This window comes from Daktulosphaira vitifoliae, unplaced genomic scaffold, assembly GCF_025091365.1.
Source record: "Daktulosphaira vitifoliae isolate Bord-2020 unplaced genomic scaffold, ASM2509136v1 Scaffold_2, whole genome shotgun sequence".
In the NCBI taxonomy this organism is placed as follows: domain Eukaryota; kingdom Metazoa; phylum Arthropoda; class Insecta; order Hemiptera; family Phylloxeridae; genus Daktulosphaira; species Daktulosphaira vitifoliae.
This window is the reverse complement of record NW_026099573.1, coordinates 19,168,380-19,189,337: the sequence shown is the minus strand read 5'-3', so window position 1 is coordinate 19,189,337 and position 20,958 is coordinate 19,168,380. Positions and strand designations below refer to the sequence as shown.

The 20,958-nt window shown below is 33.1% G+C and overlaps 1 protein-coding gene across 1 annotated transcript; it reads right to left on the bottom strand.

Moving 5' to 3' along the window:
• Positions 1–956: 956 nt before the first annotated feature.
• LOC126899418 (uncharacterized) lies at positions 957–17,109 on the bottom strand. The gene is made up of 5 exons (XM_050674369.1): positions 16,821–17,109; positions 8,006–8,162; positions 7,056–7,201; positions 3,504–3,708; positions 957–2,441 (listed from the first exon to the last, which is right to left on the bottom strand). Exons 1-5 carry the CDS (start codon positions 16,942–16,944, stop codon positions 2,069–2,071), a joined length of 1,005 nt encoding a protein of 334 aa, XP_050530326.1. The 5' UTR covers positions 16,945–17,109; the 3' UTR covers positions 957–2,068.
• Positions 17,110–20,958: the final 3,849 nt, after the last annotated feature.

Genomic DNA, 20,958 nt, shown 5'->3' with positions numbered 1-20,958 from the left:
ATACGTCAAAAGATCACAAATCGTATCTAGTCGAAGACATTACCCTTCAAAATTGAAAAAATTTCCCTCGTTCCCTATAAATGGGGGAAACCTCCAAAAAAATTACAAATTTAAAAATCGCTAATTTTCGAAATTTTTTCAATTTTTTTAACTAAAAACTGCCGTAACTTTTTCAAAAATGAACATATCAATATAATTTTTTTTTTTATAGATTTTTGATGTCTTTACTTATCATTTGGTATATTTTTTTTGTAAATCTGACGCTTAACCTGCCCACAGGGAGGATTTAAAATGACAACTTTTTCACAAAAAATTTACTTTTTCAACTTAACTTTTGAAAATATTCCGGGAGGTCTGACACTTTAATATATATCTTAAATTAAAGCTAATGTAATATACTTTAATTTGAAAAAAAAAAATTTGACTTCTAGACTTGTCTTCATGGTGAAAATGTGTATCGAATACTATTTTCGTCTGAAAACTCTCGATTTTATTATTTATATTATATTTAACTTTATAATGCTATAACTTATTGAAAAGTTTATGGATCCACACAATTTTTTTATGAGAAATAATATTTTTTAATAAACCCTTTTTCATTCGACATACTTTATCTTAATCGAGATATTAATAAGGAACCAGCAGATCAAGTAGCTTTTGGAATAAAACACCAATTTTTTTAAAATTAAACACTATCTAAAGATTTGCATCGAATCGTTTATTTTTGATAGTGATTTTAATCACTGTCAGATATCACTATACCTGATCCAACTATGCCACGTCACCACTGTGCCGCGACCCCCCTGAGCTGGGTTTTTTAAAATATAACTACTATTATGTGTTATCATATTTTATACAAATATATATGTATATTTTTTTTTTATAAAATTAATGTTAAATATTCAATGTGAATAGCTGTGCGTGAGAATATACAGAAATAATAAGAAAAACAATGATTGATTGTTTCTTATAATTTATTTACAATAACATAACACGTGATAATTATTAAAATGTACATTCTATGCATACAGGTTTTTATATTTAAATAACTAATTATTAATTTGCTATACATATAATAATAATGAAATATAAGTGTTTTAGATAAATACACAAAAATGCAGATCAAATAAAAAAACAAGATAAAAAAATATAGACCATAATAATAAAAGTGATGCGCATTTAAAATTATATAATAATTATTAAAATTTAAAATATTTTACCCTGTGCGGTTCAGTCTTACAGTAACGGCGATCAAAATTGTTAAATGAAATGATAATTGTATTAGGTACTTCGCATAAAATTTTTTATTAAAAATTATGATTTCGCACTAAATGAAATCATACATCAGACAGTTGTGAAATTTAATAACAAAATTAATTATATTATATAAAAAAAACACATTAGATCCACGAAAGACGTCCTAAACTTGAAAAATACAATGATTTGTGTAAAAAAAAAAATTGTATTTTTGAAATCAAAACAAAATGTGGCATATTGTTTTAAAGCTGTCTGAGGTATATTTCACAGGATTGATAAGTTATCACTTATAATAATTATCACAAATCGTTTAATCTTCAAGATACTCGATTAGTGTTAATACCATAAAAATCAAAATCATTATTTATAATAGTAAACAAATAACGAACACATTGTCGAAGAGCTCTAAAGAAGTTAAGACACAGTAGGATCTGGGAATTATGGTCGTATAATTAAAAATCTTTGATTGTTGTTATATAATCTATGAAAGTGATAACAGATAATTATAAAAAATGGCCGCAAAGGACAGTAAAAAATATACCCGAAAATTGCACGGCGGCCGACCTGACAATTAATCTAATGGCGTGTACGCACATTTATATGTTGTCAATACGAAGCGAATTACAATAAATATGTACATATTCCATGCGAATAGTACAGGTTTATATACAACAGTAACAACAACAACTTTAATAATAATAATAATAATTCAAATATATAAATAAAAACAATTATTATTAATATTAGTCGAATTTTTTTTTTCGGACTAGACAAAACGCATTTTTCGCCGAACCGGTCAGTACTCCATCGGTTACAAGTTGTGACATGCCGTAGGAACAGCGACCGTCGGATCGTTGTTGTTTTTGTTGTTTGTGTCTACTGGCGTGTACTGAGGAGGACTCTGTGCGCTCAAAGTTTCTTCGTAGTGACAACAGTTGACGGGCGCGATCAGGCTGTGCTTGGCCAAGTCGATATGGTTGGCGTTGGCATAAGCTGCGTTCTTCTCGGCTGTCGTAGGTACGGCGAACACGTATGTAGTTGGCCTGTATACGTCAGAGGGAAGCATCTTCGACTGTACACACTTGTGGTAACCATTAGACGATACTTTCATTGTGTTGTGCACGCCCCCCGGTCCTGATCCTCTGCCGTTGGGCAGTATAGTAAAACCATAGTTTTTATTTGGTCTAAAAAAAAAAAAACTTACGTTAAATTCATATTTTTGACGTGAAATATTTAAATTCATCGGAGTATTATCTAATTCTTCCAATAATAATCATTATTGTTGTATTTTTACGTTGCGCAGAGGAGAAAGTAAATAGCACAATATCCGAGATACAAAAGAAATATTGTTGCTATAAAAAAAAAAATTGGTTAAAAAAGTACGTCTCCTAAAATATTCGCAGACGAATTATAAAAATTCTCTGTAGTCGACAACAACTGACGACTAAGTAGTTTTAGTATTAATTAAATTAAATAGTATTAATTTAGTATTAAAATAGTAATTTAGTATTAAGTTGAAAGTACCACGATAAAAAAAAAATATATTAAAATGAAATTTTCGTAGCTAAAACTACAATTACATTTAGACTTGTCACTGGCAAAATAAAATATTACGATTTATGCGTATAACATGCCTATCGTTTATTAAATGTAGCGAAATCGATTACAACAATATGATTGATTGTCGTAATTGAATATAAAAATAATTTTAAGTGTATTTTTCACAAAAACCGTAAAGCATGAAGCATTCTCTCCTTGGGAGGTCTGACGATGGAGTAACCATTGAACATAAGAAGCCATCCCGTGTTCATGGGCATGATAAAATTTCAAAATTATATTGGTTCTGAGCGAAACCGGACGAACAGTTGCAACATAGGCTTAGAAATTTATAATTTATTACTTTTATGTACCCACCGACGATTTTTTTTTGCCGCTTTGTGTCGGAACTTGGTTTAAAAAATACATTATTATTTTGATAAAACGTGGAATTACTGAAAAGCGAATATTAATCACCGGATCGACGTGTGCTATTCGTGTGAACATCGCTCGACGTGCTAGCCGATTATTAATAGAGTCACTGGTTCCTTCCTGTCCCGTCGGAGGACTCGTACCAGTAATATCACACCACATGCGTTTAGCGGTAGCTTCCAAAACAGTTTTCTTTTTGTTAAGAATAGAATCATATTTGAATTGTGCGCTGGCACACATCGTCGACCAGTTAACATAAACACTGTAGAGATGTTTACCTTATTTTCGACACCAACGATCCGTCGTCCAGCGAACTGTTGGACTTGAGTAGTTTGATGGCGATGAACACCAGAAGCACGAGCGCTACAGCGCCGCATATCGGTACGAACAGAGTCATGGTCTCGAACCATTCCATTTCGGTGTTGGATATCATGGCTGTATTGCGCCTTTGCCAAACGGTTCTCGTGTTATTGGTCTGAACGTCTGCATAAACAAAAATCAAAAAAACATTAGTGAAAAGATGTAAAAGTGTAATGTTATTTTAACGCGTTCAAACATGTGTCAACCTACCGTCGGCTGAGTACAAAGTGCACTGCGCTAAAAACAAGACAGCGAAACCTTCGGAATAAGAAAACCATTTAAAGAGGAACGACAAGAACTGTATTAGCATAACTTAACAAATTAAAGCCATTGTGTTTTGAACTAGATAATAATAATTAACGGCACTTGTGCGACGGATCGTACAATAGTAATTACTGAGGCTGGTCGCAATGGACCGAAATTCGTTCAACTCGTGCGCGTTCTCTATTTAACTGTCGTTAAAAATAAACTCATTACGCAACAATTGTTCGGAGCGGTTTGAACCGTCGCAGCGCTTATTTGCCACGGGTGTCCCGACCGTGTCGAATTCCACTTAAACGTTAACGATGACGTTTTTCTCGAATAATAATCACGTGTGACGTAGACAAGATGGATTGTTCGTACATTGAGTAACTAATGCGGATCGATACGAGATTACACGAGCGTCGAACGGATTTCGAGTTTTCGTCGGCAGCGACAACAACACCGGCCGGTTTCTTATCAGCTCCTCCGGTGGGTGACCGCGTAGGCTTTTTACAAGTAATTTGGCGGCGCGACAACACACTATCCGATAATCATATGGACGTTTTAATTGTTTTTTGAGCGTTGACAACACGAGAGAAATATTTTGTAAATATCGCCGTGCGACCATCATGAAAACGCGTTTTTTTCTCTTCACGGGAAAAACAGGTCTGTCGGAGATAAGAGAAATACACATTGTCGAAATACAATATTATGTAAAAGCGCCACCGCCTAGTGCAGTCCTCAGCTGGTCGCGACGTACACACGACGCTAATGGTTTCTGCCTGGCAAGGACCCAAAGACGATCAGAGAACATAATAATAAAATATACACAGTAATTTCGTGTGTAGAGGGCCGCGTGTGTGTTTCCACTCCGCGCCATTACTCTCGGCCCGCCGCCGTTAACTGGTTTTACAAGGTATCCTACTTATCTGTTTACATTTCCAAACGTAATTAACCAAACTCATTTTTTCCTTATCCTTTCCCGCGACGGCCGGACAGACTAATGGATTTTTCTAGTATAATATTATGCCGACGAACGCGATATTATTATTTCCAGATTCCACTCCAAAATGATATCTACTTAAACGCGTTTACTTTGTTATTTCTTTTCAACAATAAAACCGTATACCGTAATGAAACAATGGCGACAAGGTCAATTCCAAAACCGAAATGATGCACTTAAAGTNCACTCCAAAATGATATCTACTTAAACGCGTTTACTTTGTTATTTCTTTTCAACAATAAAACCGTATACCGTAATGAAACAATGACGACAAGGTCAATTCCAAAACCGAAATGATGCACTTAAAGTGCCGCCGCCGTTACCGTGCGCTTGAGTGAAGAATAATTTGTGACCGCCAAGTACAAACTAATGTACGTTATGTAATGGTGTAATAAGGTGACTGCAAAAGTGCATGATGTGTAATGAATCACTGCGGTTCCCTTGAAATGTTTTTTTAAGCGCGAGTTCGAATGAGATTGGGAAAAAACATCTCCATAGTAAACCAACAGAAACTTTCGCGACAAGACCGTCAGTAACGCGATCCAATAGGCAGGTCGGTTGAGTAATTAACACGAATCAAATAGAGTGAAGGTTTTTGTAATAAATTAAAATTGCTTTATCGGCGTAGAAAATGTGTAAAAAAATCATTTCTAATATAACACGAGAAATATTTACTGCAGCTCAAAGGGGTCTCTAACGAACTCCACAGTTACATTTTAACTGGTGAATCCATTAGCAATAAAATAGTCAACGTTGACCAAAATTACCGCAGACCGTGTAAACAATTCGGTAAATTTGATTTGTTTTCAACCGAGCCATTGAAACAAACTCTAATTAAATGTGCATTACAAATCTGATAGACTAAATTTGAAATACTATTAGTAGTTTTTAAAACGAAAATAAACATTAATGACTCTCGCCTAATAATCATTACAACTTCTAATTGCTGTTTGCGCTCACAGGTTTTTATCGCCAATACGCCATTAACTACGATATGGTGTATCGTAGATGATTGTAAACTATGCGAAAATTACAGGTTAATTTATTTAACACTTGTTGTTAAGTGTGTAATTTACGGTATTCACAACCCGAAACTGCCCATTACTGAAATTAGTTAAGTAACTAAATATCAATTTTTATTTTTAATAAAACAAACTACTGAACTAATGGTATACGACCAACTATAACGAATCACTTGGGTCTCAAATATACATTTTTCGAGAATTTTAAATTTCAAAAATACATAAACTATATAGTTAATTTCATTTATTGATTACAGAAATGAATTTTTTAAATGCCAAAAATGTGTTTAAAAAAAATATGATAATTATTCAACTGGACAAACAACTAACATGTTAATATTTAAATCTCGAAGACACACTTGCAACTCTTTACTTAAAATAATAATTATTATTTAAAATTTATTTTATTATTTTATGAAGTAAAATAATTTATATGGACTAAGGGACTTAGTTCAAAAAAAGTATTTAAACATTTTTAATTAGATTTAAATAATTTTACAATCTTTATAGTTATATTATTTTTCTGATCACTATTAATTCTATTAAGCTATAAAACTTATTTGAGACTAATAGGCGGATTGTTTTTTGTTATAACAACTTAGGCCCGATCGGGGATTCGACAAAAATTATTATTTTTTAAATCGAAATTTACTTGAAGTAATTAAAATCTATAATTTATTCTTGGCCGCATATTACACTCAAAATCAGTCCAAATGGCACAGTTTACAGGTGTTCCGAGATAATGCACACATGGGTAACAGATATTCGCTTCAAGTCTTTCGGCCGACTATTAAAAGACTTTTCATGTTACCAGTGACTTAAATCAAATGAAATTATTTATTAAATCATCATTTCATTAATTACCAGTATTTTCCTCAACTCATTATCATATAAGAATTTAATTGCATTTATCTAGTTTTGGGAATAGCAGTTTAGTACACTCAAATAAAGTCTCACGATTAAAAAGTAGAGGAAAATTGTCCAGAAGATTTAAAATTTATGCCTCTAAGACTATACGAAAATATTTAGAGTTATCAATGAAAGTGGGCGATTTTCGAGTTTCAACAATTAAATTTCAGTGTCGATATAAATCATTAAATAGAGTAACTGAATCCAATCAATCCTGCCGTAGACAAATTTGGTTTTTAAAAAGTAAAAATAAATTGTTATAAAATTGACTACACTTGTCAATATCAACTCACTGCTTTCGTCTTTCAAGGCCGAAGGCAAAGAAAAGTATTTCTTCGTCCCGAGACTCATAATTGCGTTGTTGTCGTTGCACATGTCTTGTGTACAGCAGTGGTACGGGTCGACATCGGTTTTCAATATTTCATCGCAGCTTTTATTCCTAAACAATTACATTAAAATCCATTAGTTTTAAAATTATAATCGTGTTAGTCCAATTGCTTGAGATTTTCTCATTTGAAGGTTAACCTATGGTTTTGGAAAACAATAGTTTTTTCCAGAGACCAAAATATAACAAGCGTCGAAGGCAGTCGATCCGGAGATTATTTGAAGGATGATAAGTGGCGGTAAGGAAAGTGTCATTGCACAGATAATATCTCAGTTGTTTTACGAAGACGATACATTAGGGCGAGCCCGTTTGTACGAAGAGTTGCGGGATTGACGGGATAAGGAATAAAAAAATACAAATGAATCTATCCGCCGAAATCACGAGTACATTGTAAAGAATTTCCAGGCGACGTGTGCGGGTAATAATTATTATCGTTACGGCAAACGTACCGTCGGAGTGTAAATAAAAATAAAAGAAATACTCAGAGAGGAAAGAGGGAGATGGAATAAATTGAAATCCACGGGATTACATGCACTGCGTTTGTGTGTCGAATGAGCCAGGCGCCGGCAATCGCTACCATTATTATTAACGTACAATGCACCTGAGTAGAGGGTCTGGGAACGGCTGCCGGTCCGGTCTATTATTTATATTATGGTACGTTATTATCAAAGAATGGAAAAGTGAAGTCTATCGACTTGTCGCAAATGCCAAACAACAATAATAATAATAATGTATTCGGCCCGATCACTTGTCAGCGACCTTGGACATAATTTTCAATTATTTTGTTCTCCAGAGAAAATATGCGTCCATAGATTTGGGAATAATGTCATTAATAATTGATTTTTTATTGTTACTCACAGCGGCAGTAAGTCCAGACAACCGTAAATGCCTTTGAGCACGTACAGTCCGGTGTCGGACACTTCCAGTTCGGAAAAACATCCGGCCCCCGACGACTTGCACATGTAACCGTTGACTATGCACTCGGACAGGTTGCAATAGCACCGAAGTTCTGTGTCTGGAAAACAAAAAAACAAGTTTACAAATGGAAACATTTATAAATGCAAACGGTCAATAATAATATTGTATTGTTATAGCGATTTTTTTGTACGAACGCAATGAACAGTTTGACTAATGTTATGCACAAAGACCGAAGTATCATATCCTTCAAATGAGAACAGAGAAGAATTAAACATGAACTTCGTAAAAATATTCGGTTGAAATAAAATTCTTGGGAACCTAACCAGATCGCAGTTAATATTTTCGCGGGTATGAATAAGTGGTGGGCGTTTCGTCTTGGATTGTTTTAGAGAGTTTGCATTTAAACGAAAACGCAGCTTGACCTGGCTAGTTGGCTTTTGGTCTGATAGATCATTAAAAATGAAAAATAAAAAACGTGTAAATGCCAAGAGGGTAAAGTAACATTCAATCGCGTGAGGTTTAAACACAGTCATAGCTCGACCCTCGTTTAACGATCTTATTTTTTATGATGTACAACCAAGTCTCAGTCTTTATTTTTAGCGAGTATAATATTAATAATAAATTCTGTTGTTTATATTGACCGGCCGAGGTTATTTGTAAGTGTAAACGGCGTAACGACTAGATTCATACGAGAGTGATGTAATATTAGGTTGGGATAGTTACGGTTGAGAAAAAATAATTCGCAATCAATAATGCTAAAATAAAAATGATTTCTTCGAAGGACTCGCACGCGCCATGGCTGTCGTTGTCTAGCCAAAAACCTTATGCAAATGGCAAACATATAACATCTAATTATACGGTATAAACCTATTGTCTAATACACGTCCGTTTGAAGCCATTAATTTGTCTTTCAATGCAATCTCAAATTACCATAATACAGTGTTTCCCGTATACGGTCGTGAATACGACGTTTGGTATTTGTGTTCCGAAGAGCCATTAAAAGTAGTCTGATTGAACAACGAACATGAGGGCGAAATGAATTATTGCTGCGCGTTGTATTGTCGAGAATTAAAAAAAAAAAAAAAAAATCATCCACATTGTTTCTTCCGTCGAACTCCCAACGTACGATCTTAAGCGGTCGATCATTTAGATTTGCCTTGTACTCGCGTCATCGTTGGCTGATCAGAATAAATAATTAATTTTTAGTAAATAATATTGTTACAACGCAGACACCAGTCGTAATCCATAATACTTATTCGAGTTACTAATGTAAACATACACGTTTAATATTGATTAGACTCAACATGCATCGACAACGGGCCCTTATTAAGTCTTTAGGCGAAGACATAAACAATTTTTTTTAGTATAAATAATTAATTTTTTGGCATCGATCGTGGAATCCGATTTTCCTGATAGGAATAAACAATAACTATGGTAGATTATGACAAAGAAAAATAAACACAATAATAGATAACTGTAGAAATAAAAAATATTATTTATGTGCGTGACCGTAGCAATGACTGCCGCTGCTAGTCACCAACGGATATACAGGCGACGGGGCTCAGGTAAAGGCTCGTGGAATTTTAATAACGTTTAATGAACGCCAGTAAGGTAAATTATTTTATACTTTTTTATTGTACACTTGGCCTTTATTAGTTTATATAGTCGACGGCGGCAAAGTACGCGTAATAATAGTTGAGTTATGTCGATACTGCAGTCGTATTCGCTCTATAATAGCCTTGTCCCAGACGTTTTCGACTGGTGTGCACCGCAGAAGGTTTAGCACAAGAGAGACTATAAATATTAGTTCGCTGAAACGCCATGGAATCGCACGCTGAAAATAACCTACTCCATTTACCCGGTTTTTTAACATTGGCCAAGTATTCGACAGCAAAATCAAAGCTCAATTGCCAACGACTCGGACTAAAGCGATTGGGCAAACATTAAACGTCAACGAAATTATTAAAACATTTATATGTACACATCATAATCGTTGGCGACGACAATGTTGTACCAGCTTAACACGCGCGGAAAGATACATACGGAATTCGCGATTAATGTCGTATGCAAATCGCACTAATGACGTTTGTCGTCACAGCACTTAGAAGTGACTGGACAAGACCACATGTCATAGACTGTGAAGGTATAAATAACAGTAGTGCAGGTACCACCAAGTATAGTATTACCTCTCCACCATGGCAAGCGGGCCACAAGTATCAGTTATCCGTTATTGCCACCAGTTGAATACTAATTAACTTAATCGGGCCGAATGTCCATTCGAGTGCCTGCGCCACATGCCCTACCTAGTCACATAAATACAAATTAAAGCGATTTTATCCGCAAGTCGCACGCGCTCAAAAAAGGATCGCGTGTTCCAATCTTATTTATACAAATTATTATACAAATGAGACTTATAAATCGGCAAGTTATTTTTTCGTACAAAAGATTTATGTTTTTTATTCTTTTAAAAAATACGACACACGCGCTGACGAACTAATTTCATCGATACAAGATTTCATTAATTATATTAGTTAGTTATAAGATTATATGATTTATATTTCGTTGATGAGATTCTCAGAGCAAAAAATACGAGCATCTATCATTAAAATCATATCTACCGATAACACTGCAGTTGACAATAAATAGCATGTACTTACGGATAGTCCGTTCGTAAAGACAGTAAGTGGCTACTTGTATTTCATACACTCCCTGAAACGTATTTAAAAAACACTCAAGTGTTTATATATACTGTAACAGAACTGGGTTTGCTGCCGTCGACTGGCTTTATATCGATGATATAATATGTAAAAGAAAAATGACCAACTTATAATCTAATGCGCGTGGACAGCTTAGAAGAGCGACCGTGATATGAATTTATTAAACGTTACTACTCGATAACTTGAACACATTTCACAAAAATGTATGTTTGTGTTAGACAAACTCGATTCTGTCGTTACGATCTGTAGAAATCGGTGTACACTTTGTAAAAAATTAGCGACACATTTTTTTTTTTTAACAAACAACAATAAGCGATATGTTTGTCTTGTGCATTAGAATATTCTTTTAGTTTGTTTTGTGTTCTGACTTCATTGTCCGTAGTTCACAGAAACAATGATGGCGTAATTCAACTTGTTAGGCATATTATTAGAGAACGAAGGGAACACAAATTTAATCATGTATGGTGAGTGGTAACAGTTGTTAACATGCAGCGGACAGGATGTGCAGGTAGTGCAATTATACTGTAAGAATATGTGTTGTTCGCTGCTCTTGTTACTGATATTTTTAGGGTAGTTGGTACTAATAGTAGTGGCTTGTTGGTGTTTTTCTACACTAGGTATTTGTCTGGCGCCACCAAACACCCTTGACGCCATTATCTACCCTTCTCGTTTCCACGAAACATTCATACACCACAATGTAGTAAACCGTTTTTATTTTATTTCCATTGAATAATAATATAGTCGATAGCCGAACATACGATACACTTGCGAAATAGCATTTACAAACCGAGACAAGAAAAATATAATTTGGGCGCCACCACCACATTGTACAACACTATTCACGAAAAGATCTGTCCGGCGTCGGATCTTTTAGCTATTATTATATTGTTTTCGAGGTATTCGACGGTCGTCGCCTGTTCCCGAGGATACAAAATGTGAGATATTAATCTTGTTTCATTATCGGACAGTGCCATCGAAAACGTTAAGTCATCCGTCCGACGGCGACAATATGATATACATGGATCTGTCCAGATTAATATCGCCGCCGCTATCGCACCATCACTGTTCTTGTGTACGACAAAACGGTTTGGCAATGTGTTCTCGGCATACGATTTTGTAATAACAAACACACAGCCATATAGGTCATCGTTAAATCCAACGAACAGTCGCCATAAATCTAACTAATTAATAGATTTTTTTCTCACATTTTTAACTAGTAGAGTCGTCCAAGTCCATTATTTTATTACGGCGGTAAAAATGAACAAAATCGTTTAGCCAGACATATAATTTACTAGAAAAAACGCTATAAATTGTCGATAATGATAATGTTATTATTATTATTTTTTTTTTGATAAACTGGTTCATAATTTTTTCAATACGAAGGGAAAATAAAAAGATTAGCGTCATTGTGTATTTTTAGGCTGCTTGCTGCCATTGCCCCGGGGAACTTGTAGAACGTTAGATGACTGTTGGTGTGATTACTTTCATCCGCCCCAAATTATAAGGTTAACAACAAAAAGAGCAAAAAGCAAGAGCGCCAGACGACAGGTACTATACGCTGTGCAATAATTAGACCCGCGTGTGCGCCGGCAACGATTCGTCTTCTCGTTGGATCGACGGCGATTGTTATTATTTTCTTCAGATGTTCGCAGTGCGGTGGTAGTAGGCGTATTAACCAACGGTCGCTGGGACATTACAAGACGATGTAAACTATAGTGCAAGATAATGAAGATTGTGTGGAAATTAATGGGCTACGAAAAAATAATACTAACCGAACAGATAACAATTGTATCACAAACGGAAGATAATTGTTGTGAGAATTCACTCGATGCGCTCAATCTTTTGATGTACGGAACTGGAATTAAGATAAATAATAATAAAAAAAAAAATTATGTTCACAATAACGGCCGCCTCTGTGCGTATGAAAATAATTACCGGCCTAGCCTGTGCATTCCACTTCTAAGTAATACACAATAATAGTCCCGGAGGTGGTTCCTCTACAATATTATCTTTATGCCCTGCTTTTTTATGTGTACATTGCCGACTACACCAGTTCTGCAAGACGAGAGCACACCCCTCTCATACCCGACCCGACAGTCTGTTTGTGTCTACAACAGCCGCCGCAAAGTATATATATATATATGTATATTACATAATATACTTGTATAGGTGGGCTAACATGTTATTATTTCATTATTAAACTATATGTATATACATGCATTTATGTATACGTGTACTCGTATTATATTGTAAAACAAGAGACGAGAAGAAGTCACGCTGAGCTAAGAGACTCGGAGGACTATAGGAGGCACACATTATGTTTGTACAAGCGGTCGACAAAAAGAAACTAGAGAGGTAGAGGAGTCTGCGTTCGGAAGTAGTTTATGTTGTTGATATTTTTTCTGTACGGTCTAAAAACAAATATTAAAATAAATCAGGTTTGAAATTCGAAGGTACCGCGCTGAGGCGAAGAGTTTGAGATCTGATGAAGAGATAAAAATCGTACTAAACATAACAGTTATAATATTATGCACAGACAAGGCAGAGGACAGTAAATAATCAATAATTATAGATAAACTGTCGAGATAAACAACGCAGTGTTTCATTAACTAGTGACCGATGAAATGCATCGTACTGTTGATCCGATTACTTCCGTGTGGCCGTAATCAATGTAGAAAAAAATTATGTACGAAGAGTCTGAATAGACTTAAATATCTATTATTTTAATTAAGTTGTTTGTGGAATCTAGGTAAATATATTTTTCCATAATTTTAAGTAAATAAATACAATTATGTTAAACTGGCGTTTAACTTGGATCAATTAAAGAGAGCACGCTACAGATTAATAAAAAAACATACGATTTAAGGAGAAGACGGATGCGGATTAGCGTTAATATTCTCATTATTACAAATAAATCATAATATTAGTCATATTATTTGATTAGATGCATAATGTAATGCAACGTTTTATAAAAAAAAAAAAAAAAATACCAAAAATGCAATAAAATAACGTAATTAGTTAAATTCATTATAAATAAGTAATAAAACAAGAAAGAAAATTGACTCCGTGAAATTAATTATACCAAAGTGATAGTTTAAATGTTCAACAATGCAATTATGAATATGGTCGTTTAGTAAGAGAACTCAGGTCCGGGTGCAAAACGACACTTGGGGTCAGTTAATTTTGGTTGTGCGTGTTTCACGCCCGGAAACGAAAAACCATTTTAAATATTTCCAGTACATATACAAGAGAAAAATTTACACCTGTGCGTTTCCTGCCGCCAACAGCAAACAATATCCTCTAGAGACTACTCGACAGTTGTTCGTTTCAATAAAGAGCGTTTGTCGTTATAATTTATAATTACTGTTTGGAACGTGTAATATTATGTACTTTGTTTTCATTTTAACGGGCTCCAGCTTAATGGTATACACCAACATGTCATTAACTGTTAACGAGAGAGAGTGACAGCAGCAAACTAACAGACCGTGTTACCGCGCAGACCAATACACATAGACAATACATCTGAACCGTGAATAATATATTATTGTTTTTACTGTCTTTATCGTTTTGAGCTACTGATGCCGAATTCCGATTTCGGGTTTGATGGCGACGAGTAAATCACAGAAATAAATAAAAGAATAATCTTTAACGAATACTGTCTGAACCTAAAAATAAAAACATGACTATTGCGCGGTACAAGTATCTCGCTCTTACTTTTATTCACTAGGATACCGTAGAAAAAAAGTTCAGATTTTTTGTTTAAAACATTTTTTTGGAAACAAGGCAAACATGTCACAGCGGATTGGCCAGAAGAAAATTTCGCGTAGTAGCTCGAGGATACTTTGTTTTACTCAATTAATTAATCAACATCTCATGACGGGTTAAACAAACATGAAGATGTTATTTATTGTTTAGCGGCCGATTTATGGGTTTCTTTGATGAAACTAATGGTTTATATTTTAGTTGTGAATGAAATATATTATGCTTTCAAACGTGGCTGTGTAATAAATATATTCGTAAAGCATAAAAAGTAGCGCTCATCAAAATCTTCCAAGATGTTTGTGTTGGGGTAACAGCATATTGTGATAGATCCAAAAATAACGCTCTCACATCTGAGAACTATCAATTAACCATTATAAGTACATTTATAAATACTATTATATACTATATACGCACACATGCACAACGACTAAGGGAAATAATACTATGCTGAGTATTATCGCCGGTGCTTTTGTTTCTAATGGCATTCGTAACAATAGAGAATAAACAGATGCAATGAAATAGTCATCGTCTATTTTCATTTACATTAACTAAAATTTAGTTTATGTGGGTAAACAAAGGAAAAAATATGACGTAAAATTGTTTTTGATATTGTTAACAAGCGGTTTATAGGCTTAGGGCGAGGGAGACTAGGGGACTTGGCCCCCTAAAATTTAGCAAAATAATACATATATAACATTGCGTATATTGTTGTATAAAAATTATTTCTTGGACGGGGAAAAATTCTATTTCGCCCTTCAAAAAATTTAACCATCCTACGCATATAAAGCGGATAAAAGCGAACATGTAAAATATCAATATAAAATTTATTGTTTAAATTACTACTACTGATCACTCATAATTTTTGTTATTAATTAATCTTGTTTACTTTTATAAATAATATTGAAATTAAACAAATAAAATCACCATTTTTTAATGAATCTACCATCATGATTTTTTTAAATACATTTCACTATTCAGTTTAGATTAACAATATGGACGGATGAAATGCGTATGTAGAGAAAATAATAGACTGGATATGTTTTAACCCAGTAAGATTCGTATCAACAATAGTTAATAAAATTTGTCGCAGAATACAATCGCGTGACGGGGTGTGAAATGTCATCTAGTATTCAATAAAAGGTCTCCATTAAAAAAAAAAAAAACTTTATACTGCAGCAAAAAAGGCCTTTTGTGATGCGTGTCGTTAATATACTGGCGGCGAATATAACCAGGACAGCGTCGAGGACTGTAACACCAGGCGCCTGTAGGGTACCAATATGGGACAGACGGCTGACGCCAGGCGGCAGATGCAGTCAAGCGCCATCACCATGGCCGCCGCAGTCCCGTGGGCCGTCTGTTGCCGAAATATATACTCTAACATGATGCCTGTACCCATCCTCCTACCAGTCGGCGTCGGCCAACGCATTCTTCTTTTCGACCCTCTTCAAAATAATCATAAAATAGTATATTGTAAAATGACGTTTTTAGTATATATAACACAAATTGCAGGTTTACCTAGTCACGAGGCCTCTTATGTTGTACATTGTTTTCTCGTGACTTGAAACTCAGATATTAAATGTTTTTCGTTGTGTTTTTTTTTATGGATTCACTCCTTAATGTGTACATACCCGCAGGTTTAGCCCTTCCCATTTTTATAGTATTAAAGTCAAGCGCAAATGCCGGAAGTATAAATACATTGCATGTAATTGAAAAACAGTTATGGTACACTCTAAACACCAGTCTACTGTAGTTTGGTTTCATAACGACGTATTAATTACTCTATTTAGTACCGGGACATTGTCCAAGGGATATTCAACAGGTCGACAGTAACAGGAGCCCATTCATAGCAGCCTACCATGTTGCTCTGGGACTAGAACTAATTAAATACATATTAGAATGTTTGGATTTTATTTTTTGTCTTGTTACATGAATATTAAGAAAGTAGCAATAATAATTAAATAATGGAAACGGTATAATGTACAATTATAAAAGTGCAAAGAATGAAACGACCTTATCAATAAATCATCCTAATCCAATATAATAATGACGGATTTCCCTAACAATCGTAAAAATAATTAATTTCAATTGTTATTATTATAATGATTATTCGACAGAGCAAAAAAAATTACAACTATAGATTTTCCCAAGACCATTAATGAAAAATTATATGTAAATTAAAAATTATTATGTTGAAATATCTCAAATAAATAAATACCGTTGGCAGATTTTTTTTGTATTACAATAATTTTACTATAAACTAATAAAATGGAGCTTACCAGTATTTGTTACTGTAGGCTCTTTTTGAAAAAGTTTGTTTTTATCATCCCCTATCTTCAAGCACTCACTTGCGGTCGCTAAGAAAGCCGTAACGGCAGTTAAATGTAAAAAAACAGTCGACATGACACAGAATAACAATCGACGAAAAATGATTTTATAATTAAACAATTATTTAAACAATCGTATGTTTAATACTAATCGAACGAGACATCAGCTGTTACACCGGCGAGCGGCGGACGGAGACTAACGTGCACTCGAAACGGATGAAATGGTTCTACTGAAGACGGGACACCAAGTAATGTTGTCCGTGCCGCCTAAGCCGTTGACAGGCATTAACTGGCGCCGGCATGCGCCATGGTTACCATCAGACCGGATTGAAATAGCCGTACACCCTAATTAAGCCAATATTAGTAGTAGCGTTTTCGAAAAAAAAACCTTTATAATGTCTTTGGGTACAGAGTGACTTTACCAGTGAAAGAACAGTTAAGAGTTTTTCTTCTTTATTCATTTGTATTGTCACGCCACACTCATAAAGTTAATAAATATTTGTTCTCTATACATTTTTTTATAATTATAATTATAAATTATGTAGTATATTTATAATTAGTTAACGTAAACATTTTAATTAATTATTTTATGTTGAGAATTTCAATTTTCCAGCGAATGATATTGTGATAATACAGTAGGACTCAATTAAAAAAATTTTTTTATGAAAAACTACTTTCTACAACTTGTTACAATCAAATTAGAACATTTTTTTTTGTAACAAACTCAATAGTTTTAATTTACTGGTAGTATTCATTCACTGGTGGTGATGTTATCCTACGCTGATTTGTAAACATAGACTCTGTACATAAGTATTATTTTTCTAGGGCATACAATAATTTAAAAAAATGTTAGTTGATATACGCCGTAAACTCGCGTATACCCCCAAAACACCACTGAATATAAGTAAGTTAGTTTTATTAAACAAATAAACTACTAGTCGAATTTTATTTTAAATGTAACATTGTTACATAATTTTTTTTTATGAAATAATAAATATTAAAAAGTAGAATTGACTAATAGGTAGTGTGCCGGTAAGCAGCTGTTTACCGGCGCCAAAATTCGACACATATATACATACACACACACATAAATATATATATATACAAGTATATATTTGTACCTTATTGTAGAGATCTAAATGAAAACTTACCAACAATTTTATTTTGAGTAATTTTTTGACACAAATCTGTTGCCAATTATTTGTTTATAATATGTAGGTGTAAGTAATACTTTCATATAAACGTTGGCAACCATTGGGATCCTCATAAAAAAAAAAAAAAAGGTTATTAACCAAAAAGACCAATGTGTAACAATCTTATTATCATTTTTAATCTTTGATTATAATACGTCTCTTTCGAAATTTTGCTCAAAATAAATCTACCAAGTATCACTAAATTTGTATTAATGATTAATTGTAATTTGTAATTGACAGTAGCTAAATTTATTACCATCTATAAATAAAAGAATTTATCAAATTATTTTTTTAGTATTTTTTAAACTCTTAAAAATTAGTTTAAAAATTGTCATTTGAATTTTCAAAATATTATACTTTCAATGGAAAACGCGATTTACTTTACATAATCGTAGAAATAATTTCAACGGACTGGGTAACCAGGACATTTCTAAGAAAGTTTAAAGAATAAAAAATTCTTTTGAGAATAAAAAATTAAAAAAATACATTCGAAAAATTGACCTCTATTTAACTATTATGAAACATAAATTTTCTAATTAATCTATCATTAAAATAAAACTAAACTATTAAATTTAATCTACTATATTAAACAAATAAATCGGCCTTAATGTTAATTTTGTTGTTAAAAAATTATTAACTTATGTTTTTTTTCTTGTCATAAAGAGTATATGAGTGGGCAATGGACCACATGAATTATTATACTGTTGTTTTGTAGTACACAACGAAAGGTTTCTTTCAACGAATAACTGAACGTATCTCATTAATTCCAAAGTGAATTTTCGCGCAAATGTAATACAACAAGGACAAATACAGTGTACCTATGTGCATTATAATTTATAGATACTGCATATATGAATACATTATGTTATTATTGTATTTATATGAATAATGGTCATTGATCACACGATCGTATAGCAATAGTTTTGCAGCTTACCACTTTGGATTTTCAAATGTGCAGCTTAAAGAACTCACAACTCATGTTACTTACTAGTTTCGTGGCATGGTTAACGAGCCGCAGTCACAAACCAAGTAATCCTTTAAAAAATTACTTTGGTCACGTTATAGAGCGGCACTTCACAAATCTTTTTAACCCTGATTACCTATAAATTATTAGCTCTTACCTATGAAATAGTGAATGCATTCTCTCGAATTTCTATCGGCTGTTGTGTATATTAACTTATTTAAACGTAAATATTGCAGTTTATTTTTTATATAATTTACTGCGATGGCCACGCAATAGACACACTTGTCTTTCGAACTATGTTGGGGTCACAGTGAAGTGTTAATATTTTGATTACGATATTTGCTAGTACTTTGATCCTTAAATAGATAGCTTTTCGTCGATTCCTGAAAATTTTAACGATTTAGGTTTGGTTTGATGTGATTTTGTATCGTATATATAACTCAATGCTAATCATATAAAAATTTAAAACAATTATACACATGTGCGGTTTTAAAAGTCTTTGTCAGTGTTCAATGAATAACTACAATAACAATTTTTATTATTTATAGGGTCAGTCTCATGCCACATGCAGAGACACGCGCATTGCAGTGTTCGTGTTTAAGTTTGACCACAACTCGAACATCTTTCATAAACAAATAAATCGGTAAACAGAACCAAACAGTAAAGAAGCGGATTAAAATAATATCTCTAAACACACGTGCGATCATTTACGTCCTGGCTGACGTTTTTAATAAACAAAGAAGTAGCTCTCACAAAATCAAATATAGCCTTCATTGAACAAAGAAGTAGCTTTCATAAAATCGATTACAGTCGACATTCTATTTGTAATATTACCGACAAGATTTTTTAATTTTATTCAGCTTCGACTAAAATTATTTTTTCAACATTTTGTTAAAAAAAAAAAAAATAGAATCATAAATTAATTTTTACTATGTCAAATTTAAGTATTACAACTGCAACTTCGGGTATTGCTATTCAACACTTTATTATTCGTTACTTATAACACTGCGCGAAAGTAGACTTTTAGAATTTATTTCCCCAGAGATTCTCACGGTTTTGTTGTCTTAAATAAATAAAACATTGAGAAAATGTAAAATGTAAATATTTCGATAATGATCTGCTAATTTGTTAAATATCATTTGGAATATTGTGCATAGCGACATGGCATTAAATTAATGGAGGTATTTACAACAGCTTCCATGAAATCTATTAATATATTTAAAATATTCAAAGTTAATATTATTCATAGTCTATAGAATTTATAATTATAAATTAATTTTTATACATCTTGTAAACACGCACAAGTAACGCGAGTTTGTCAAGGAAGTATAAAAAAGGCTAACTGCAAAGCAATGTTTATATTGTAATACTGAGGAAAATGGAAATGGCTTAGGTCTTAACTACCCTAAATTTAGAAAATGATATGTACAGTTATGTAAAAATATATTTTAAGGTGGGAGAAAGTATTAAAATATTTAATTAGTCTCCCAAAGTTTATATTCTATTTCCACCTATGTAGGGTAGTCAAAGTGAGGTTAACTGAGATAATTAATAAGGATTTTTATTTTGACCTTTCAATGGAAAAAGTCATATGGAAAAATGTCCGTAGATAATTAGTAAAATATTCTTATATACACTTTTTTTTAAAAAATTTCATATCACGCCACCCGATAGTTTGTTAAAACATTATATTGTTCATATTTAATTAAGTGTTATGTGAGGTTCGAAATTCATCTTGAATATTTATTAAGAACTCTCGACACAAAAAATTTTAATTATCCAAAAATAAAATTTAATTGAACAATTATGTAAAAGATATAACTTGTTTCTCGAGTCTAAATTAGCAATAGAAATGATTATAAAAAATTAATTGGACTTTTAATTAAGTATAAAATAACTGACCAGTTAAGTGCGATTCTACTACAGTTTTATA